The 20,964-nt window shown below is 35.3% G+C and overlaps 1 protein-coding gene across 8 annotated transcripts; it reads right to left on the bottom strand.

Moving 5' to 3' along the window:
- Nucleotides 1–1,901: 1,901 nt before the first annotated feature.
- TRA2A (transformer 2 alpha homolog) lies at nt 1,902–20,964 on the bottom strand. Of its 8 annotated transcripts, XM_040260672.1 has the most exons (10): nt 20,725–20,917; nt 20,105–20,194; nt 10,954–11,261; nt 10,540–10,673; nt 7,360–7,525; nt 6,282–6,470; nt 4,441–4,556; nt 3,309–3,434; nt 2,924–2,991; nt 2,099–2,756 (listed from the first exon to the last, which is right to left on the bottom strand). In XM_040260672.1, the coding sequence occupies exons 5-10, from the start codon at nt 7,390–7,392 to the stop codon at nt 2,746–2,748; spliced, it is 543 nt and encodes a 180-aa protein (XP_040116606.1). In that variant the 5' UTR covers nt 7,393–7,525; nt 10,540–10,673; nt 10,954–11,261; nt 20,105–20,194; nt 20,725–20,917; the 3' UTR covers nt 2,099–2,745. The 8 variants fall into 8 exon arrangements, with proteins under 8 accessions (XP_040116602.1, XP_040116600.1, XP_040116601.1 ...); XM_040260671.1 differs by lacking the exon at nt 20,105–20,194 and having other exon boundaries at nt 20,725–20,952; XM_040260673.1 differs by lacking the exon at nt 10,954–11,261 and having other exon boundaries at nt 20,725–20,952.

Below are 20,964 nucleotides of genomic sequence, written 5' to 3' on the forward strand. Positions count from 1 at the left end.
AGATCTGTGGCATGAGCATGTTCATTGTTACACAACCACCTTCAACTTTTTCGTCTTCTGCAATGGAAATTCTATTTAAGTTAAACTCCCTACTCAACCCTTTATTTGTCCTTTTAATTTTTCCTAATTAAAGTGATCACACGGGGATGATCCAGAGAGATGATATGGGGTGGGAGGGGGGTTCAGGATTGGGAACTCATGGACACCCGTGGTGGATTCATGTCAATGTATGGCAAAACCAATACAGTATTGTAAAGTAAAACAAAGTAAAAATAAAAATTAAAAAAAAAATAATAATGTGATTAGAGCCACATTTGATGCTCTGAAGCTGTCACACTTCAATTACCCATGTGTCCCAGTTTACTTTTGAGGGAAGAGTAGGATTAGGCCCTCTCTTTGAAGATTCTCAATTTTTCCACGTTTGTCAACTTTATCCCCAACTCATTGTTAAAGGATGTTGCCAGTTACATTCCCTATATCAAGGAAGTATCCTCTCAAATTTACAAAGCAGTAATTGTAGCAGTCTGAAAATCATGCCCTGAAAATCTATTCCTGGATTAAATTACCATCAGAGAGATACAACAGTCCCTCCTTTCACTTTGTAGTTTTAATTATCTAAAGTTGACCAAATAATCCAAAAATATTAAAAATTCCAGAAACAATTCATAAGTTTTAAATTGTAAGCCACACCGAGTGATGAACTCTTGCACCATCCTGCTTCATCCTTCTTAGGGTCTCCAACCATCAGCATCATCGTAAATCCAAGATCCAGCATCACCTGGAGCACGTGATCCTCCTCCTGACATATTATCAGGTCGACTGTAACCTAACAATGCCTTCCATTCACCTCACTTAATTCATCACATGGGCATTGTATCATCTCACATTATTCCAAGTTTGAGAATGCATTCATGCACCTTTATTACAGTATGTATGTATGTGTGTATAATTTTTTTTTGGTCGCACTGTGTGGTTTGTGGAAGTCTTAATTCCTCCACCAGAGACTGAACTTTGGCCCTCAGCAGTCAGTGGGGTCCTAACCAATGGACTGACAGGGTATTGTATTCTCTACACACTGTGTCTTTAATCATGTTCAGTATCTCTTTATGTGGCTATTAATTCTCTTCCACATTCTGGCTAATGTTTTTACTTTTTTTTTTTGAATTTTATATTTTTATTGAAGCATATTTGATTTACAATATTTTGTTATGTTCATGTATATAGCAAAGTGATTCTCTTTACATGTTATACATATATGTGTGCATACATTTTTACTGTTTGATGATACATATATTTTAAAAGTATTCCTGCAGTCAACAAGTTAATGTTCTCATTCATTAGGGCAATGATTTCCACTCTTTAAATAACCCGGCTTAAAGAACAAAATTTCCTGTAGGGACCAACAAGATAGAGCTTTATTCACTAAGATAGCCCTTAGTGGCAAGTTAGCTTTTTAAAAAAGTTATCTGTGGTACTTGGATTCCATAGATCTCACTGAGCTAGCATACAGATCATAATATTCTAATTTTATTCCCATTGCTTTGAGGGAGAAAGCAAAGGAGGCTCATGTTCCTATACTTTTTCTTAAAGGTCACCTGAAAAATCATCCACCTCTTCATTCATACAGCCTCCCCTTTCATTACATTAGTTATTTAAATGTGTTTTCCCATTAGAATGTGGGCTTCTTGAAGAAATAAACCATACTATTTATCTTTTCTTCAACACTGAATACTATCAATATTGGTAGTTGACCAAAAAAGGGAGGAAAGAAAAGGGTTTTTCAAGACTGAAGAAGAGACATAGATTATACATTTAGGTGCATGCAAAAGTACTAGGAAAAAGGAAATACAAATTAATCCAGTTCTATCTTCCCACTGTACCACAATAAAGAGAGAGTCCCATTTTCAAAGAAATTAACTTTTATTTGAAAGAAGACTACCCCCCCAACTACTTCTAAGAACTCTATACAAACAGCCTTCCTAAACCATTGTCCCAATACCAAAATTTCTAATAGCAATTATACAATTGCTCTAAGTAATAAATAATAAGGGCTGTCCTTCACTGATTAATAAATTCAACACAAAAATCACACTTTACGTTTTTAAGTTTCAACAAATGTATTTTAAATACAACATGTTTTATAGGAGTCCACAAGCTTTCCATTTCTAAAAAAAGATGTAATTTTTAGGGTTCAAAAATTATGTTCTTCAAAAGAAATGACCAAGTAAGTATTTTCTTCTATAGCTTCAAACTTTCTATACTCAACTATTTGACTGTTCCATGCCACCCCAGACAAACTTGACCTGACTGAACTACTACTAACTTCCCCAAAAGAAAGTTAAAAAAGGAGTTTGTAGTAAATGCAGACCTCTAATACAATGTCTAATACAATATCTAACACAAAAGAAGCTTTAAAAAGATCATTTCTTTCCTCATTTTGATAAGCTAGGAGTGAATTTTCCATAAAAGCAAAAAAAACAAATAAAAAAATCATTTACAAAGCATAACACGGGGGGGTTCCTTTTTTACTCAAGATGTTTGCCTACTCAAAAATGACAATTACATCTTTAAGAATATAATAAAAGGGGTGGAAAGTAGCAATACAATTGACAAAGTGTAGATGCTAAACAAACCAAAGATTTTTTAAGGGTTCTTTTTGAGGAGTAGGAAGGATTAGAAGCTTGGGGAAATCCAGAATTAAAAAAAGAGAAAAAGATGTCCTCAACTGCTCAACTGCTCTGCTTATTAATAGCGTCCTGCAAGAGAGTAAAAAAAAAAAAAAAATTAAGTCAAATGACAATTACAGTTTCACTTGCCTAATATTTTCCCAACTATTTACTGTCACTATACACCCTAATTTTCTAAAATAAGCCATTAATTACAAATTAGGTTCTTAATGTGACAAAAGTAAAAGTATACATACTTGGGCTGTAGGATCGAGATCTTGATCGTGATCTGTATCGACTATAATAAGGAGAAGGTGATCTTCTTCTGTAGGAAATAAAAGATTACTTAGCAAAGCACATAATCACTACACTGAAGCAGATAAAAACAAAAATTTCATCACTCAAAACAGTAGCAGATCTAAGATAAGCTATTAATTTTTCAATGCACCAACTATACAAGGTGAGTATTGGCCAATACAAATGCACATGCCTCTTCATTCCAACTACAGAGTATCAACCACTGGACTGCCAGGGAAGTCCCATATTTCACTCATTTTTATCAATACACATTAAACAAATTAAAAGTGCCAACACTACTATTATCATCTAATTCAGAACAGAAATCGTAAGTTATAACATTACCTGTACCGGTAATCGTAGTCTTCGTATCTGTCGTACCCACGATCATATCCTCGATCATAGTAAGAATCTCGACGTCTGCCACCTCCCCCACCTCCACCACCGCCGCCACCGCCACCACCACCACTGCTGTAGAAAAAGGTGCAAATTCCACATCAACAGCAATGATTATTTTCTATCATTTAATACAAATAGATGCTTAAATAAAATGGAAGAAGCCAAGAGAGAAACAATAACCCTTTCATGCCAATTACTTCAATGTTTTACTTTGTTGACTCCTATGGTATCCTGCTTGATATTTAGAACATAAATAGCCAGGAATAATTTCACTAACTACAAATTATAAGGCACTTAGAATGCACTGTCCAAATCAGTAAGACCTTTCCAATACGGTGAAAAAAAACACTGTGCTGAGAAAAAGTACCAAATTACTAAGATGTATGTTCTATGACCAATTCAAAAGCAGTTAATAAACCTCAAGAATTTAAAAGTATCCAAGCCTGAACACCAAAGAAAACTAACTACTTTATACTGAAGTCCAGCACTAAATGTTAAGGTATGGTGTTCAAATGTCTATCAGTGAATTTAAATTCTAAGCCCTCTTTTCCTTGTTGTTTTCCTAACTCTTAATCATATGGACATTATTTTCACTTTAGTTTTCACTGGGCTCTCCTTGTCAAATCCTTTTTTCCCCCAAGAGGCTTCACATTAAATGAAAGCGTATATTCCTTCTTTCACTCTCTGGTTTTAATATATTAAAAAAGTTTTTCCTATACACAGAGGTGTCCAAGGTCACATAAATAGAACGAGAAGTATTTAAAAGCATACTTTTAATAATTTTATAATTTAATACATTTTTAATACATACATTTAATAATTTTTCTATTGTATACAAGAAAAGAGCTAGGAATGCACTTCAACTAGTTTTAATTTGTCCCCTTGCTCAAATATACATATAAAAAATTGTGATTCAAATAATATATATATATATATACACACACACACACACATTAAATAACTTTCGATTCTAATTACAAGGGAAAAAAGTTTTATCTTTTGATTAACCAAAGATGTGTACACATTTCTGGTGGCTTTCTGACTCTTAAAATTCAGCTTAGGAAACTCAAAATCTTACTGAGTTGGTCTGCCCATGTATATGCCTGGTGTTGGTGTGTGTGCTCTCTTGGTGATAGAATAATCCACCCGAATTCTTCTACCATCCAGTTCCATTCCATTTGCCCTTTCCATAGCCTATAAAAGAGAACAGGCACAGAAAGTCATGCATAATTTACCAAGGGGAAACTTTCAAAACTGAAAATTTGGTAAACATTTCTTTCAAGTAAAAACAGCACGGACTTGACATATTAATACCTGCTATATGCCTGTCAATAATAATGAATTTTCAACGTACACAAGAACACTTACGCAGGCTTGTGTTAAAAGTTAATAATAAAGAAGCAAACACAGAACCTGCAGAATTCCGAGGCTTCAGAATCTAGCTTCGGTCTGAGCAATTCAAAGCAGAAAGTGCAATTCAGTGAACAGGTCTACAACTACTCAAGCCATTCCTTAAATAACATACTGCCACCTAGTGAGCTTCAAATACAAAGGAACTTTCTAATCTGCCACCAAGATTATACCTGTGCTCACATTCCCTATCATTCTGCCCTTTGGTACTAATACTAATAAAAGCATTAATAAATCAACCACTTTAACATTTTAAGAAGCATTTTGGAACTAAGTGAAGCTGTCATTTCCATTTTACCTCATTCAGAAATAAACCTAAGGAGCAGGGGTGTCAAAAGGCAGGGCAAACAAGCTTCATATTTACACAAATTTTAATTGTGATATTGTCTGCACTTTTACTTCAGGTCAGATATCCTGGTATTTCTAAATTTACACTTTTATCCTTTATTGAGAACAGGAAAAAACAAAACACAAATATGCAACAATAAAAAACCACTAGTGTCTATCATATAAATGCCTTCAACTGAGAGCATTATTTTGTTAGACTTATCCAGGTTTTTCAACGACACTACCACTGACATTTGGCAGTGGTTAATTCTGTGTTGTCGGTGGCTATCCTGTGCATTGTAGGATCTTTAATATCATCCCTGCTTTACAAACAACAGATGTCAATAGCATCTATTACTGTTGAAAGATATGCTTTTAATATGACTGTTTATACTATAACCAAACACTATGGGTACAAAAAGCAATAATGACCTACACCCAACTACTGTCACATATAAAATGGTACAAAAAAGACAAGCCAGTACCTTCTGTTCTTTAACAAATGAGCTTCAAAAACTCCTTAAAATGGAATTTTCAATTCAATCACCATGAACTTTTGAAGGCAAGCCTACTGCTTCCTCTACAATCCATTACCTAGTACATTACAACAACACTATTTAAAATCTCTGACATTGACTGAGATCATTCTGTTAGGCATATTAAGGGCACTAAACAAAAATGAAAAGGTATCAACTCATTCCATTATAGAACAGAATGACAGATGAATATTAAGAGAATAGAAAAACAAAGCTCTGTATAGACAGGGAGATAATCAGACACAAAAAAATTAAACAGATTAAACCTAAACACAATTTTTTAAAAGTCAATGTAATCATTTGCTTAGAGCACGAATAAGGCTTTTTCAAAAGAGAACAGTTATATACACTTCATCTTTTCCATGTAACTCATACACTACTTCACAAGGCCAGATTTTAATCAGGTATGCCTATACGCATTTTATTTATTTTTTTTTTTTTGCCTATACGCATTTTAGCTGGAAAGTGAAACTGAACATTCCAATTTTAACACCAACAAGCAGAGTTTAAATTATGTTAGAGAATTAAAGAACACATAATGTTCATCGAACTGGAAATTTATTAATCAACTTTCAAAAGTAACTCAATACTAAATAACACACATCAGGAATTTTTCAAAGTGACAAAAATAATTACAAAAAATTACCTCCTTTGAGTCATCTATTCTCTCGAAATAAACAAAAGCAAATCCCCGTGACCGTCCAGTTCGCTGGTCATAAACCACATTGACACCACTCAACGGTCCGTATCGAGAAAATACTTCGCGAAGATCTCTCTCTGTTGTGTACAAACTGAGGCCAAACACTCCTAGACAAGTATTGGGATCAGGATTTGCCTGTTGAATAAAGATGTTATTTACGTTCCAAATTAAAAAAACAACAACAAACATACAGAAATACTTCTGCTTAGGGCACTTCACCCAATACACAAAGTCACTTGGAAACAAGAATTTAAAAGGAAAAAACCAGATGAGCTGTATTTTACAGTTCACAGTACACTCAAGCCTTCTTTAGAATATACTTCAGGTTACAGACTGAATAAAAACGTCCCTAATTCACTAGTTCAGCAATTTTCAGACTACTAAGAATTTATCTTTAATGTCTATTTCTAGTTTATTCAAATGTTTTCTATCCCCTATACATCTGTACTCAACCTGACTTCATCAGCAATTGCTAATTAGACTCCCCTCTTCTATTTTCACTCTTTAGCAAGGGTATTCTTTCCAGATTTGAAAAATTAATGTGCTGATTTCAAAACACCATTAAATAATAGCAGACTCCATCACTGTTAAATAAAATCAAACCTCAACGTCACATATCCAAGACTCAATTTCTTTATCAATAATAAGGTAACCTGTCTCACGGAAAGGTTAACTGCATTTATTAATGCACTGAGGAACTTTGCATACTGCTCAATATAAGTGTTAGCTTGGTATTTCCTTGCTACCCTCTTCCCATGGTGAAACTTTTAATCTCAATATTTTCAAGTTAGCTTTTTATTTCAGTTCTTGCAACATGTTTTCCCCCAAATTTCTTTTAATGATTCAAAAGTCAAGAAAAGAAAATACACTTGAATGAACATAAACAATATTCATATAGCCGAGGATGTTTCTGGAGTACCACTTTTAAACAGTGCTCTAGCTCTTACAAAAGCAAGATTTTATACTATGACTAAAGACACAGGAAACACATAAAAGGTTTTCATTAACTTAAAAAACCATATACCCTGCTGCCTGTATGTCTTCTCCGGTTAGACATTGGAGAATGACTTCGGCTCCTTCGACGCCGGTATTCTGGTGTATATGACCTACTTCGAGATCGTCTCCTATGAGAGTGAGAATGGGATCTGGATCGAGTGTAACGTCTATGAGAATGCCTCCTTGACCTCGACCTTTGAGAGAAATAAATTTAGGTAAAAATATTGGAACAAAATGGCTAACGCTGTTAAAAATAAAAAACAAATGGACACCAGTTGAAGGCTCTCTGGACAAAACAAGATTAGTCATTAATTTAATCATCAAATACTTGAGACATCGCCTGCTCACCATTATAAGCTGCTTTGTATTAATAACATACCACTGAGCCTCATTCCATGTTTGGTTTGAGCGCTCCCTATTTGTAAACTGTCTTTTTGGTATGGGCACAGTAAAGTTTTACAAATTTTGTTAGTGATTCACCCACTTTACTTTAGCTTTCTGAACTTTTGACAATTCCGAGGACCTATACGTATATCCCTATTTGTTTTCAGCTTGTTTATCCTTTTAGAGGAAAAAGTATTCTTCCTCTTATAGACTATACCTCCTCCTTTTTTCCAGTTAACTCTTTTCACCTTACCTTACAAACATGTTAAGGCTCCACCTTCTTTAAAAAGAAAGGTATCAACTAGCACTAGAAAGAAAATTCTTTAATACTCTACAACATGGATAAACCTTGAGGACCATTATGCCAAGTGAAATAAACCAGTTATAAGAAGACAAATATGTTATTTCACTTAGATGAGATACTTAAGAGCAGTCAAAATCATAGAGACAGAAAGAAAGACGGTGGTTTGTCAGTGGCTGGAAGGAGAGGAGAATGAGAGTCCTTGTTTAACTCGCAGTTTCAGTTTTACAAGATAAAAAGAATTATGGAGATGGATGGCTGTGATGAGCGTACAACAATATGAATGCATTTAATACCATACTCTTAAAATGGAAAAAAAATAGTCCTATATTCCCTTCATGGTTAAGTATCATTTCCTCTCCTGTCTTTCCTTAGCCTGCTGCAATCTAGCACCTGCTATATTAACTCATCACAACCTAAACTGCCCACCTAATCTAACAGTCCTCATGTTTAATGGTCTTCAGTTTTTTAAACCTTCTACAGTGTCTCACCAATTTTTCTACTGCTGATTCTCTAGTTCATCTACTGTTTGATTATTTCCAATTACTCACATTCTTTTCATTGCATAGAAAATGGAATTTCTTATTACTATTCATCTGATCCATCCTTAAACACCCAGACTAGTAGTGATGACAGTCATACAAAATAACTTCTATGAGGCATTCAATAAATGTTATAATGCTAAGGGCTGGAAAATGTAAACAATAAAGCTGGGAGATTTTACTAGGTAGGCAGGGGAAAAGTGTTCTAGGAATACCAAGAGCAAAGGTTCCTTGGCAAACAGTTCCGAGTTGGAATGAAAACAATAACATGAATGGCCTACTATCCAAAAGAAATTAATCATGGGGAGCTGGGGTAGAACAAGGAAACACTTGTGTCCATACAGGAACACTGAACAGGGTTTTCTATTTTCCTTAGCATTAATTTATAGTTTCAATTAAAAAAATAAAAAATATTAATAAAACTAGTTGTTACATAAAATACCAACTGTTACATTTAAATGTGTTGGTCCTAGGTATGGAGGGCTGACTGTACTATGCCATTTTACATAAGGGACTCGAGCCTCTGAGAGGGGCTTCCCAGGTGGTGCTAGTGGTGAAGAACACATGCAGGAGACTCAAGAGACAAGGGTTCACTCCCTGGGTCTGGAAGCTCCCTTGGAGGAGGAAATGGCAACCCACTCCAGTATTCTTGCCTGGAGAATCCCACAGACAGAGGCCCTGGTGGGCTACAGTCCATAGGGTTGACAAGAGTCAGACACGACTGATATGATTTAGCATGCACCCAAGAGCATCTAAGAATTTGGTATCCACAAGAGAACCAATCCTGCCCCTTGCCAACAGATACTGAAGGAGGACTAAAGTAGCGAAAAGTGACATGAGTGCCTATCTTTTCTCTAAGTCAGATAGTGATAAATATCATGAAAAAAAAAAAAAAAAGGAGTAAGGGAACAGTGTGTGTGCACTGGTATTTAATGTTCTCCAGTGATACAGGAGCATAAAACTGAATCAAGTGATGATTTGAGAATATCATGAGGGAAGAATACTCCAGGCTGAGAGTAGCAACCACAAAAGTCCTAAAATGAAATTATGCTCACTTCTGTTTCCACACCCGAACTCTATGGAGCACAATTCTGCACATGTGGATTCAATTAAATATGTAGAGTGGTTAGCAAATCAAGCACTAGGCTGGATCCTGGATACAACAGGGAAAAGAACTAACTGTGGACTACAAGAAAAGTACAGCCTTCGATTCTTGTTTCATGTCCCCTTGCACGCATACTCTATTCAGAGACATAAATTATGTCTTTTAATCAAGAAATTACAATGACTTATCAAAATAAAAATAACTGTCCAGACTGCTTTTAACTTTTCCTCCCACCACTCCACAACAGTACACCTGAGATCTCTAAACACTGAACCTGCAATGGCTCACTAGTCTTTGTTGTAATCAGGGGAAGTGGCTGGAACTCTCAATCACTCCAGCACCACTTTCCAACAATTTATCTGATCAGACCATCAGAGTTCCACCCTGGACCTAATGAGTCAAAATATTCAGTTAAAGAATGCAGCTGTAATGTGAAACTTGAAAAAGCTTCTCAAATCATTCTGATAACCAGTACCACGTACATATATCAACCTTTTCTGCATTAAATTGTATGCCAGGTCCCCAATGGAGAAAATTATCTTTTTGTTGTGCAAATATTGCTGAAATAATATCAAACAATAACCCTCAAATGCCAAGCATATTTAAATCAATCCACATACTTAATTTGTATTAATAACGAGTAACAGCTCTAGATTAACAGAGCTAACAAATTATTCTACCTTATCTAAGTCTTTATATCTGTAACATACTATTGATTTCTAAACTCCATTGTTAAAAAAAAAAAATTCATGATTTTGAGCGAAATTTCCAGAAAAAAATTGCAACAAAAATGAGGGATTTGGTAAAAACCACTTTGCCCAGAAAAATCCAAGAAAAGCATTTTAAACATACTCACATATTATTTTAAACACTTACCTGGATTTTGATCTTGATCGAGAATGGGATTCAGAGTGTTTGGAAACCCTTGATGGACTACGAGATCCTGACCTGCTCTCCGATTTTACACGAGCAGGAGTTCCCGTTGGAGATTTTGACTGAGAGCGAGACTCCTAACAAAGAAGACAGTATTACAAATGGCACTGGTCACATAGATGCCTAACACCTAACATTTAAAGTACCGTAATTATTTATATTGATTGCTCCTGAAAAACAAATGGTTAGGCAACACCCTCCAGAAAAAATTTCAGCTCATTAATAACCCATTGTTAATATTGCTAACTGTCCTCAATAATTCCCTACTTGAACCAGATCACCAATTCTCTATTAACTAAGTAATCATGCAAATTCATCTACAACTTGATCATACAGACACTGGAACATAAACCATACATTTACTTAACCTAGGACCCATTCATTCTTCCAGATTCTTTTAATTCTACTTCACTCTTGCTTTCTACTTCTCTTCATTCTTCATTGAGTTTTTTCATTTTTCATACTTCGTGTATTCTTCCCCAAAACAATTCAAAATAGCCTTAAAAAATATTCAAGTGCTTCTATCTGACCAATCTTCTGTTCAATTTTTTCCCCCATTCAATTTTAATTTTCTGATCTTTAATACTTTTCATTAGCCTTCTTTTATCTTGATTTATCTTCCACATTCTTGGAAAAAACTCTTCAATTTCTTCACGAACATTAACCTTAATGGAAAAAGAACATTTAGTATATTTAAGCACGTGGGGATTATAAAACTCTGCTGGAGTTCAGAATGTTATCTACCAAATGGAAAAGCCAGCAGGTAAAGTGCAAATAACTAGTTTATTAAAAAAACAATTTTATAATCTTTAAAATTGTTCAAAACTCTAGTTTCTAACAATTAAAGAGAATTTACTGAATTTCTCTAAATGTTTTTTACCATACTGTTCACCCTCCTCCCAAGTTTCATCCTAGTTCCTAAAATGTGAGCAGTTTTAATATAAATACTTAATTCAAGCATAACTCTAACATTAACTGTAATCCCCCCATACCTATGTCTTAAGTTTGCACTAATTTATAACCTGAAGATTCCCAATGACCTCAAAATAAGCTTTCCCTAAGCCGGGCTAAGATACCAAGATATAGTTAAAGCAAAGCATCACAGGCTGGAATATCTGAACACCTATCTAAACTCACCTATTATAGGACACATGCTGAGGTTCAGAGAAGTAAAACACAATTAGTAAAATTACTAACATTTCCTGATTGTTTGACCACTATCTTTGCTTACTCTGACTTTAACCAGAAAGATACAATCTGAAATAAAACAAGCATACTAAAAAAAAAAAAGAAAGGGTGGGGGGAAGAAATATAAAATTTAAAAAATTTCCCCTTTGGCTTTTAAGTTCCTAGTAGTTGTAAATTAGTATCATGGTCTTTATTGTTTATCCTACCTTTTTCATAGTTTTTGCATATTTTATATAGTTATGCATACTTATATTCCCTTCAGTGACTATATCATTTATCAGAAATCTGACTGGCTTCTAAAAAAAACTGGATATAAATCAAAACTTTCCAAATCATTTAAAACTTATTAGAAGCCTGCTTTTAAAATTTTGATAGACATATGAAGAACTTATGACCAAAGCAGGATGGACAGTTTGGTTTCTCTGTACATTTAACCCTTGATTATTAGTGAAAACAAACCCATTTTCCACCAATTTTCATTTATGTCATTAAGATTATCATCCAACTTCCTTGAAGTTTTCCTTCAGGCTTATTTTTCAAAAATGGTACTATTGATGCTACCAGGCCTATTTTTTTTTTTCAGATAAAAACAAACTGAAATACATAGCTACCCTTCTGTTCAACATCCACCTTCTCCATTTATTTACCTACAGAAAGTCTTTCACCACATCTCAGATACTTTATAAATTTCTGGACAGATGCCTGGAACAGGCATAGCAATTTAGGTTTTTTCATTCACTGAAACAGTAAAAGCAGCATATTCAGGACTAAAAACAAAAGTATGGCCACTCATTTGTAATTGAAGTCTTATAGGCCAGTTCATTACCTATATTTCATTAGGTATATATACCCCCCTCCTTTCTTTTGGCTTTCCCTTATATAAACATATCCCTTGGTATAAATCTACAAACATCACTACAGCCCTTGTTATATACACAAAAAACTTTGTGTTCTGTGTGCTCTGATACTCTCAAAACCTTTAATTTTTAAGACAGAAATAAGTTTATATATTAAAGACTTCTATCATAAAAGACTTCCTTGGTGGCTCAGACGGTAAAGCGTCTGCCTACAATGAGGGAGACCCAGGTTCAATCCCTGGGTCGGGAAGATCTCCTGGAGAAGGAAATGGCAACAAACTCCAGTATTCTTGCCTGGAAAATCCCATGAACGATAGAACCCCGTACGCTACTGTCCATGGGGTCGCAAAGAGTAGGACACAACTGAGCAACTTCACTTTCACCATAAAAACAATAATAGAAAATTATTCAATAGTGCTGAAAGTAACCACCTTTTAGGTATTAATGTTAACAAGGTAACAATTTAAATTTTAAATCTCATTTCTGGGATAGCAACCCACTGGAAAATATATAATTTTCCTTTTACTTTGTTAGCAAAAGCTAAGACATGACAGGATATCTTTTGGGTTTTATTATCCAAGGTGTCACAAATACCTAACCTCCTCTGTTACCTACCCTTCAATTTTTATATCAGGGAAACCTCAAAATGCATCTATTTTTTTCATAGAATCATTCAAGGCTAAGAAAGAGTGCTCATAACTCTCCCTTTAACTTATAAAGATGTCAGTCATTTTAACTTCCAAAAACAATTTAGAAACATCTAGCTAAAAAGGTAAATCAACAACTGTCAGTAAACAAACTAAAATAAACTACAGAGCATAAAAAACTTTTACTCTTCACTGTGCATTAGAAATTAGACTATAATAAGCCCTTTGTGGACAAATGCTAGATTATTCTTTTCCATCTTTGACTATCTTCATTATGAAATAATAATATCAACTTTTCCCAAAGAAATTCATACAACTATTCAGAATTTGGAAAAGGAATCAAAATTGCAAAGAGAAAAATAAACATTGAGAAGGGTTTTATCTGTCCCGTTTCACTAGAGACTACTTAACCTGCTCTTAAATCTGTCAAGAAGTTCTGCCAATTCCTAAGTAACCTGCATCTGGACCCACCAACCAATACAGTGCCTACTTGAAATGGGCAGATTAATGACTCAACCAAGTCATATCACAAATTTTAATAGAAATATATCTTAAGTAGGCTTCTAGTCTACCTTACCTACTATAAACCAGGAGCTGGGCAGAAAGTTCTCACAGCACAACCTGCTTAGTGGTTTTTTTTTTTAAACTATTCTTTATTAACAAGGTGCCTCTAGTGGTAGCTGAAGTACACAGACAAAAATAAAAAGGAGCTAGCTACGATTTCTAAGAAACTACTATAGTGTATCCCATACAAGCAGTCTAAGAATTGTCTATGTATAAATATACCATGACCATGTACTCAATCTAAGAATTATCTATGTGTAAAAATATTATAACCATGTACTACTTTTTAATCAGGAAAAAGATTATTAAATACGCACATGTAGTTGCAGAACATGAAAAAATCCTACAGCAAATAACTGCAGTGTCTTTTAATACAGCTAGTATATTATAGATGGAAAACAAATTCCAACCATACATATGCTTAATACTTAAAGCCCATTAAACCAATAAAAACGTTATGCTATAACCCATTCTAATATTATGACAAGGCAAATGCCAAGCAATAGTGCCAAGTTTACAGAAGTTCAAGTCTATATGAATATAGCCTAAGTTTTTAAAACAGATTCTCAAAATATATTTCCCTACTACTTTGTAAAATTGAGATTTTCACAGAAACATACTAGCGCGTTTAGGTGAACTATACGTGGGGGTGGGAGGGATTTAAATTACCCAAATAACTTATATTTATTGTACTAAGAACTTCATTCTTTAGGACTTGTAGACAACAGCCTGTGTTTATTCAATTCATGTATCTCAGTCTTTCAGTTTATAGCAGTTCTGCTTCCTTCCTTTTGAGTATTAAGCTGTTTCTTTTATAGATCCTTAAGCTTATAAAAAAATATTTTCACTTTTTAATCCATAACTAGTATTACAGCAATTTCTTAAAAAAAAAAATACCAACTGCTCAAAATATTAGCTATTTAAAATAATTTACCTTCTTTTAAAGTCCAGTATGCTGCATCTTAAGTGAGATTAAAGCGGTTTTTCTATCTACAAAGGCTCACAGATATTCTAAACCTGTATGTCTTTATCGTCTCTGAAGTTTGGAATAGTTTTGGCAATGTGTTAGACAAATTATTAAAGAATTGGCAGTTAAATTTAAACTCATGTCACACAGTGAAATTACCTGTAAAATTTACAAATCTTTCATACAAATTTTATTTAGGCCATGCCATGTGGCTTGTGGGATCTTAGTTCCCTGACCGGGGATCAAACCCTTGATCCCTGTGAAACATGGATTCCTAACCACTGGACCACCAGGAAATTTCCTTCTTTAACTTTAAACGCGGTTCATAAACTAGTCAGTTTATACGCTATGATCAGTTGTCCAAAAAGCTAGTGCATAAGTGGCAACTTCAAAGGTATAGAAAATAAATGTAAAAAGACTAAAGTAGTTTAGTTATATTAAAACAAACCACTAAGAACCCATTACAAAATTTCCTACTTATGTTCTCATCTTTTAGTGTTATGGAGTATTTACAAATCTTGAATAAGACTATAGGGCTTTAGTTTCAAGGAAAAAACTTAACTTTTCTTCTGCCTCAGACTGTTCAGGCCTAGTCTCTCACACTTTGGTGAAAATCATGAGACAATAAAGATCATACAGAACTACATTATGGCAGTAACTTAAAGGAAGGAGGGGAAATCACATTTTCTTTCATTATTTCCTTCTCAATTTTTTTCTTTTTACAGTGTTTACTGATTCCCCATCCAATTGTTACCATTTTCTTATCTTCACTTCTATCCTACTAAACTGGTTACGATGTATGAACAGTAAGTATTAACTCACTCAGCTTGAGGATATATACCTTTTATATCCAAAGGGGAGGGGTCTCAGGGTTAGTTACATGATGACTGAGCACCCACTGATGCTATCAAGAGGTTTTCACAGCATTTACAAGCTCTGCTGGGAGGGACTGGGGGCAGGAGGGGAAGGGGCCGGCAGAGGATGGGAGATGGTAATGGACAGGGAGGCCTGGCGTGCTGCGATTCATGGGGACGCAAAGAGTTGGACACGACTGAACTGAACTGAAAAAACTTATGCTGATTACTCAAGCCCATTTTTACACTTGTATACTACACACTATACCATAAGGACGTAACTTCAGTTCATTTACAAAATTAAGTCCATAAACAAAGTTTATCTGTATTTTTAAAAATGACTCATCACTAAATATTAAAATCCCTTGATCGTCTTTCAGATTCCATGACTCTTTATACTCATTTTAGGAATGGTACAAATTATAAATAGTAACTATGGCAAATCTGTAGAAGTACAGTTAGGCATCCTGGGTACAACTGGTTGTACTGTTCCTTTTAAAAATCCCACCTTCTGCTTAGATTGAGCAAATGAGCACCCTTCAGCGAAAGAATCTCAAATATAAAAATTTGAATGTTAAAACATTTCCTGAAGTTTTACAAATTCTCTGCTTAAATAAATGGATGGGGAGAACAAAAAAGTATTAAAATTGGATACATATTACTTCAGGAAAAAAAAATAAACTCAAGAGACACAGACTAGTCCCTAAGTTTAACGATACTTGTACTAAAAGAACGGAAGCCTTACTCTTTTGCAACTGGTTGATGTGATGAGATATGTAAAATTAAACTGAAGAAGATGGACTAAGTTTTTTTTTTTATTTAAACCTAAACTGCTAACATTCTTATCTATAAAATAGGTATTTCAATTTTATCTGTATTCATTTAAAAAAAAAAAAAAAGACAAGAGGGTTTTTTTAAAAAAAGAAACTAGTGGCCAAGCTGGGTTTTTAATGGCATAGTCATCACCCTTATTATTACAAAACAGGTTTCAAATAAGAAAAAACAAAAACAAAAAACCTTCCCCTATTTTTGATATTCTTCAACAAAATATCTTAACACACAAATTTAAATTCCAAATTGATAGATGAATTTGCGTTTTGCTCTTCACTTTTACTATCCAGTTAATCATCTCATATATTAAGAATGGGAATACTAGGGTCTCTTTAAAATATCCCAGCTACTCAAGAAGCCAGAACAAGCTCTCAAAACAGGATGCCAGAATAAGTAGTATCCTTCCTCTTCAGCAATTCTACTAAGTATACACAATCATGGAATTATAAGATAGACTCCTACATGATAAAGAATCCTTAACCTAGATTAAAAACTCAGGGCCACTGTTTTCATTTAAAAAAATTTCTTTTTAATTTTTAAAATTTCAAATTTAAAGAGGGGAATAAGTAAAATAACAAGAAAATATTAATTTCCATTCCCCTTAATTTCTATCAAGGACATTAAAATTTTTTGAGATTGAAATCCTAATTTTAGTTGAAGTTGTACACAGCAAACTATTCGTTATTTTTATGAAGATGACATGCAAAAAAAGTTAGCTCAAGTGCCAATCTCACTCCTAACTCCAAATAAAGATAGTTCCACTTAAAATTCTGTTACCTTGATGCACATACCAAGCAAATGGACTTATTTTAATAAGTATCGCTATTCTTCTGGATCCCCTGAAATCCTCTTGCTCATTCTTTACATCCCACTGCTGTCCAGTTTAGATAAGACTTTTCATAAGCTCCTTCCTTAAATATTTTAAGTGTGCCCTGCTGCTCTTCCTCTGCTATTTTCTGTTCTAAAGAAACAAATTCCTTTCATTATGCTACTCTCATAAGAATCTATTGATGGCTCCTTACCACATATTGGATTAAGTCCAAATTCCTAAATCTAGAAATCAAACTCCTCCACTATCTGACTACAGTCAAGCCTATGTGGTCTAGCAACCTCCCCATTGTCTCATTCTTACAATCAATATTCGTATTTCCCTTATCATAATATGCAGTGTTAAGTTTTACATACTAAATAACTTTTCCTTTCTTCTGGGCTCACAAAATCATTCAACTTCATTTTCTGAATTTCTTATTAATTCTATCATACAGTTGATTATATTCTGACTTTTACCCAGATTTGAGCTATCAGTTATCACAAATCAGACTCCAAATTCTCTCCTTTGAGAACATCTGGTCTTTACAAAAAAGTTAAGAGATGCTTAATACTTTCGAAGGGAATATGACTGATTAACTGCTAGGGTGACTTTTAACAAAAATTCAGCAAACTATATTTTCCTTTGTAAAGCTCTTTTATGTTTTAGGAAACTCAAGAGATAATTATCTATAATGGAAAATTAAGTTCTTGTAATTGTTTTTAGCAAACTCAATTAACAGCTCTTAGACAGTGACATGGAGTGTGTGCTCTTTCAAGAAAAGTAATCAAAATATATACACAGCATAATTTTTGCATGCAATAAGCAATGGATTGGGACTTGCAAATTTCAGATTCCTGGCTGCATTGTCTTTTGGGTATCAGTTTTTAATTTCTAAAATGGTAAGAGTTCTCCAGCCATTGTAAATTAGAAAATATGTTAAAGATGGTGAGGAGGGAGATTGTAAAATGCTGTAAAAGTAGGAACTATTAGTATCAATCCTGTTTCTTTAATATATTTCAAAGTTTCCATAGTCACTCTCTAATTTTAAATATCTTTTCAATAAGATATGGTTAACATATGTTGTTTATTCCTTACATAAATGAAATGAAATCTTAATACTGACCTATTGATTTTTTTTTGTTTTAATCAAAAAGTTTGAAGTATAACAACTACTTAAAACATTTCAGAAACACCATTTAAAAATCCTTTTCTGAGACTCTAAAACGTTATTACATTTACGTACAAAGATAACACAACAATTTTATTTTATAAAACCAAGGGCACTACAGTTTAAAAACTAAAAGCACTGCTGAATATGAAACTGCTTTAAGAGAACAACAACAAAAAAGTACATCATCAGAAAACCGTCTCCCACTCTTCTAATTCTTCTTCCAATTATAAACAAAGACAATTACCTCAACCTACCAAAAAAACCCTAAAAACAAAAGGTAACTAACTGGTGAACATACTGAGTTCATTCACTTGTGTATCAGATGTGAAAAAGTATTTCCTATGACCACGAACACTGTAAAGAGGAGGAAAAGGTAAAAATGCCTTTTCCTATTAAAATATATAGTTAATGCCTACATGCATTTTAAAATTGGGTAGGAATCTTACATATATTACTTTCTTAGCTGGGTAAGGTAACAATTACCTAGAACTTGCCAACTTTCTCTATTTGATGACCCCTCACCCCCCAAAAAGGTAAGACCTCAAAGGAAAATAAGGTCCCCAAAGTAGTTCTCTTCAATTTCCCACAAACCAAAGCAAACATTAACTCCCCAAAATTGTACTTAACTGACAGTAAAATTTCTTCCCATTATTAGCTAACATTTTCAAAACAAGAAGCAGCTTACGACTACCCATTACCAAGTATTACATGATTTTTTAAAAAGTTTTGTTGGGACCATCAATACTTCACCCTAAAAAATGAGCAGGTAATTCATTGATATCTACGGGCTTCAGATTTAATAGAGAAAACCAATCTTAAAGGCATTCAAGATAGCTTTTTTGTCTTAAACTCAAAAAGAACAAAAGTCTAAATCGACCTGTTTAACTGTTTCCAGATGCTTATGAGCGTCTAAAAAAAGACAAAACTCATTCCTTTCAGCACACACCTAAAGTGTTTTTGGTGCGTTTCCCCTAGTGACCAGAATGCCAACAGAGAAAATGCTGCCTGGGGATTGTTTTCTTTACAGGGTTTTACACTATCTCACTTCCATCAATTTTCACTACAAGGGTAACTTCCGAAATATAACCCAATCACTGCTAAACGTCCTAGTATCTTTAAGGTGAGGATAAGGTATCTTTGTGATGTTTATATTCATCATCCAAAATAATGAAAAACTTCGAGCCCTCTTTGCTGGAGGATGGGTCGAGAAGAGAAATGGGAGAGGGGCTGGAATCTTCAGGTAACCTTTTTGAGTTAAGAGAATAGCACAAACTATTGTCAAAATACTGAGCAATGAAATTTGTTCAGTTATGTAAGATTGAGACAGAAGAGTCCTTTTTGTTTTTTACCGTAAAAACCTGTAAAGGAGTGGTGAGTGTTTAGATTAAAGGTCATAGGAGGAAAAGCATCGGAAGTTGAGATATAAAGAAGAAAGAAAGAAAAAAAAAAAGCCCAACATTAAGGAATTAGAAAAATAAGGCGTTGTAGCATTTCCACATTCATTTTGAAGTGAAAAGAAAGCAGAAGGGACATTAAAGGAGAAGGGCTCCTTGCGTAGTTTTCCCCTCACAGCTCTCGTCTTAAGAACGCTTAAGGGTCGGTGCGGTCGTTGACTAACCACTTCATTAGGCTCGTCCCACCTTCAACCTCAAGGCTTTCGCCTTTATAGACGCAACGCCGCCGGTTCCAACAGAGACGCGGCCGCTCACTGCAATAGAGAGCCAAGGAGACACAGGCCCCAGCTAGTCCCGCGCCAGCTTCTCCCCGCCCGGACAGCAGCCCCGCGCACTTTCGACCCCGAGACCCTCTACGATGCTCGGGGTCGCCAGAAACGCCACCGCAGGAAGCACCTACCACTATCCGACCGGAGGGGAACTCCCTGCCGTCTCCTCCCGCCCCACCGCGACGGGGACCCACACCTTGGAACAGCGATAAGGAGCCTCGGGGTGGGGAGAAGGCAAGGTGCCCCGCGGGAGGGGGGTGGGAATCGGACCCAGGAGTCCGGCTATCAGTCAGTCTCCAAAAAAGGGGGGAAGGGGGGTGATCCGTGATATTTGGGGCAAGAGTGTAACCCAGAAGCCATCTTGGGATGTGAAGAAGCGACCTCGATGGCTCCAGAGGCTGCTCCCAGCGGGACCCCGCAGGACTCCCCGCAACTCCGCCCGACCGCGCTCGTCCCCGTGAAACCCCGAGCATCGGGGCCGCCGCCGAAGACGGCTCCCGCGGCTTTGTACTCACTCTGCCCTCGAAGTTGTTCTCCTCTACATCACTCATGTCGGCCAGGCGCTCCCCAGAACTAAATAAGAGACAAGTCTCGGCTTGAGGGCCGATGGCCTAATCAACCCGCTGACTGGACCGTGGGGAGGAGGAAAGAGTCGGCAACAACGGCCGCTCCACTCCACTCCCACTCGGTCGCAGGCTCCGGCAAAATGGCGCCGGCACCGCCAGAAACCTTCTGGCCTCCCTAGAGTACGACGT

The sequence above is a fragment of the Oryx dammah genome, unplaced genomic scaffold (assembly GCF_014754425.2).
Source record: "Oryx dammah isolate SB20612 unplaced genomic scaffold, SCBI_Odam_1.1 HiC_scaffold_18, whole genome shotgun sequence".
Lineage (NCBI taxonomy): Eukaryota > Metazoa > Chordata > Mammalia > Artiodactyla > Bovidae > Oryx > Oryx dammah.

What these genes read in the sequence shown, in the direction of transcription:
- TRA2A (XM_040260666.1), bottom strand. Translation starts at nt 20,760, where the DNA reads ATGAGTGATGTAGAGGAGAACAACTTCGAGGGCAGA. An exon ending in CGATCAAGATCAAAATCCAG is followed by an intron (nt 7,526 to 10,539) that starts GTAAGTGTTTAA and finishes TTTCTCTCAAAG; the next exon opens with GTCGAGGTCAAGGAGGCATT. An exon ending in GAATAGATGACTCAAAGGAG is followed by an intron (nt 4,557 to 6,281) that starts GTAATTTTTTGT and finishes TCTCTTTTATAG; the next exon opens with GCTATGGAAAGGGCAAATGG.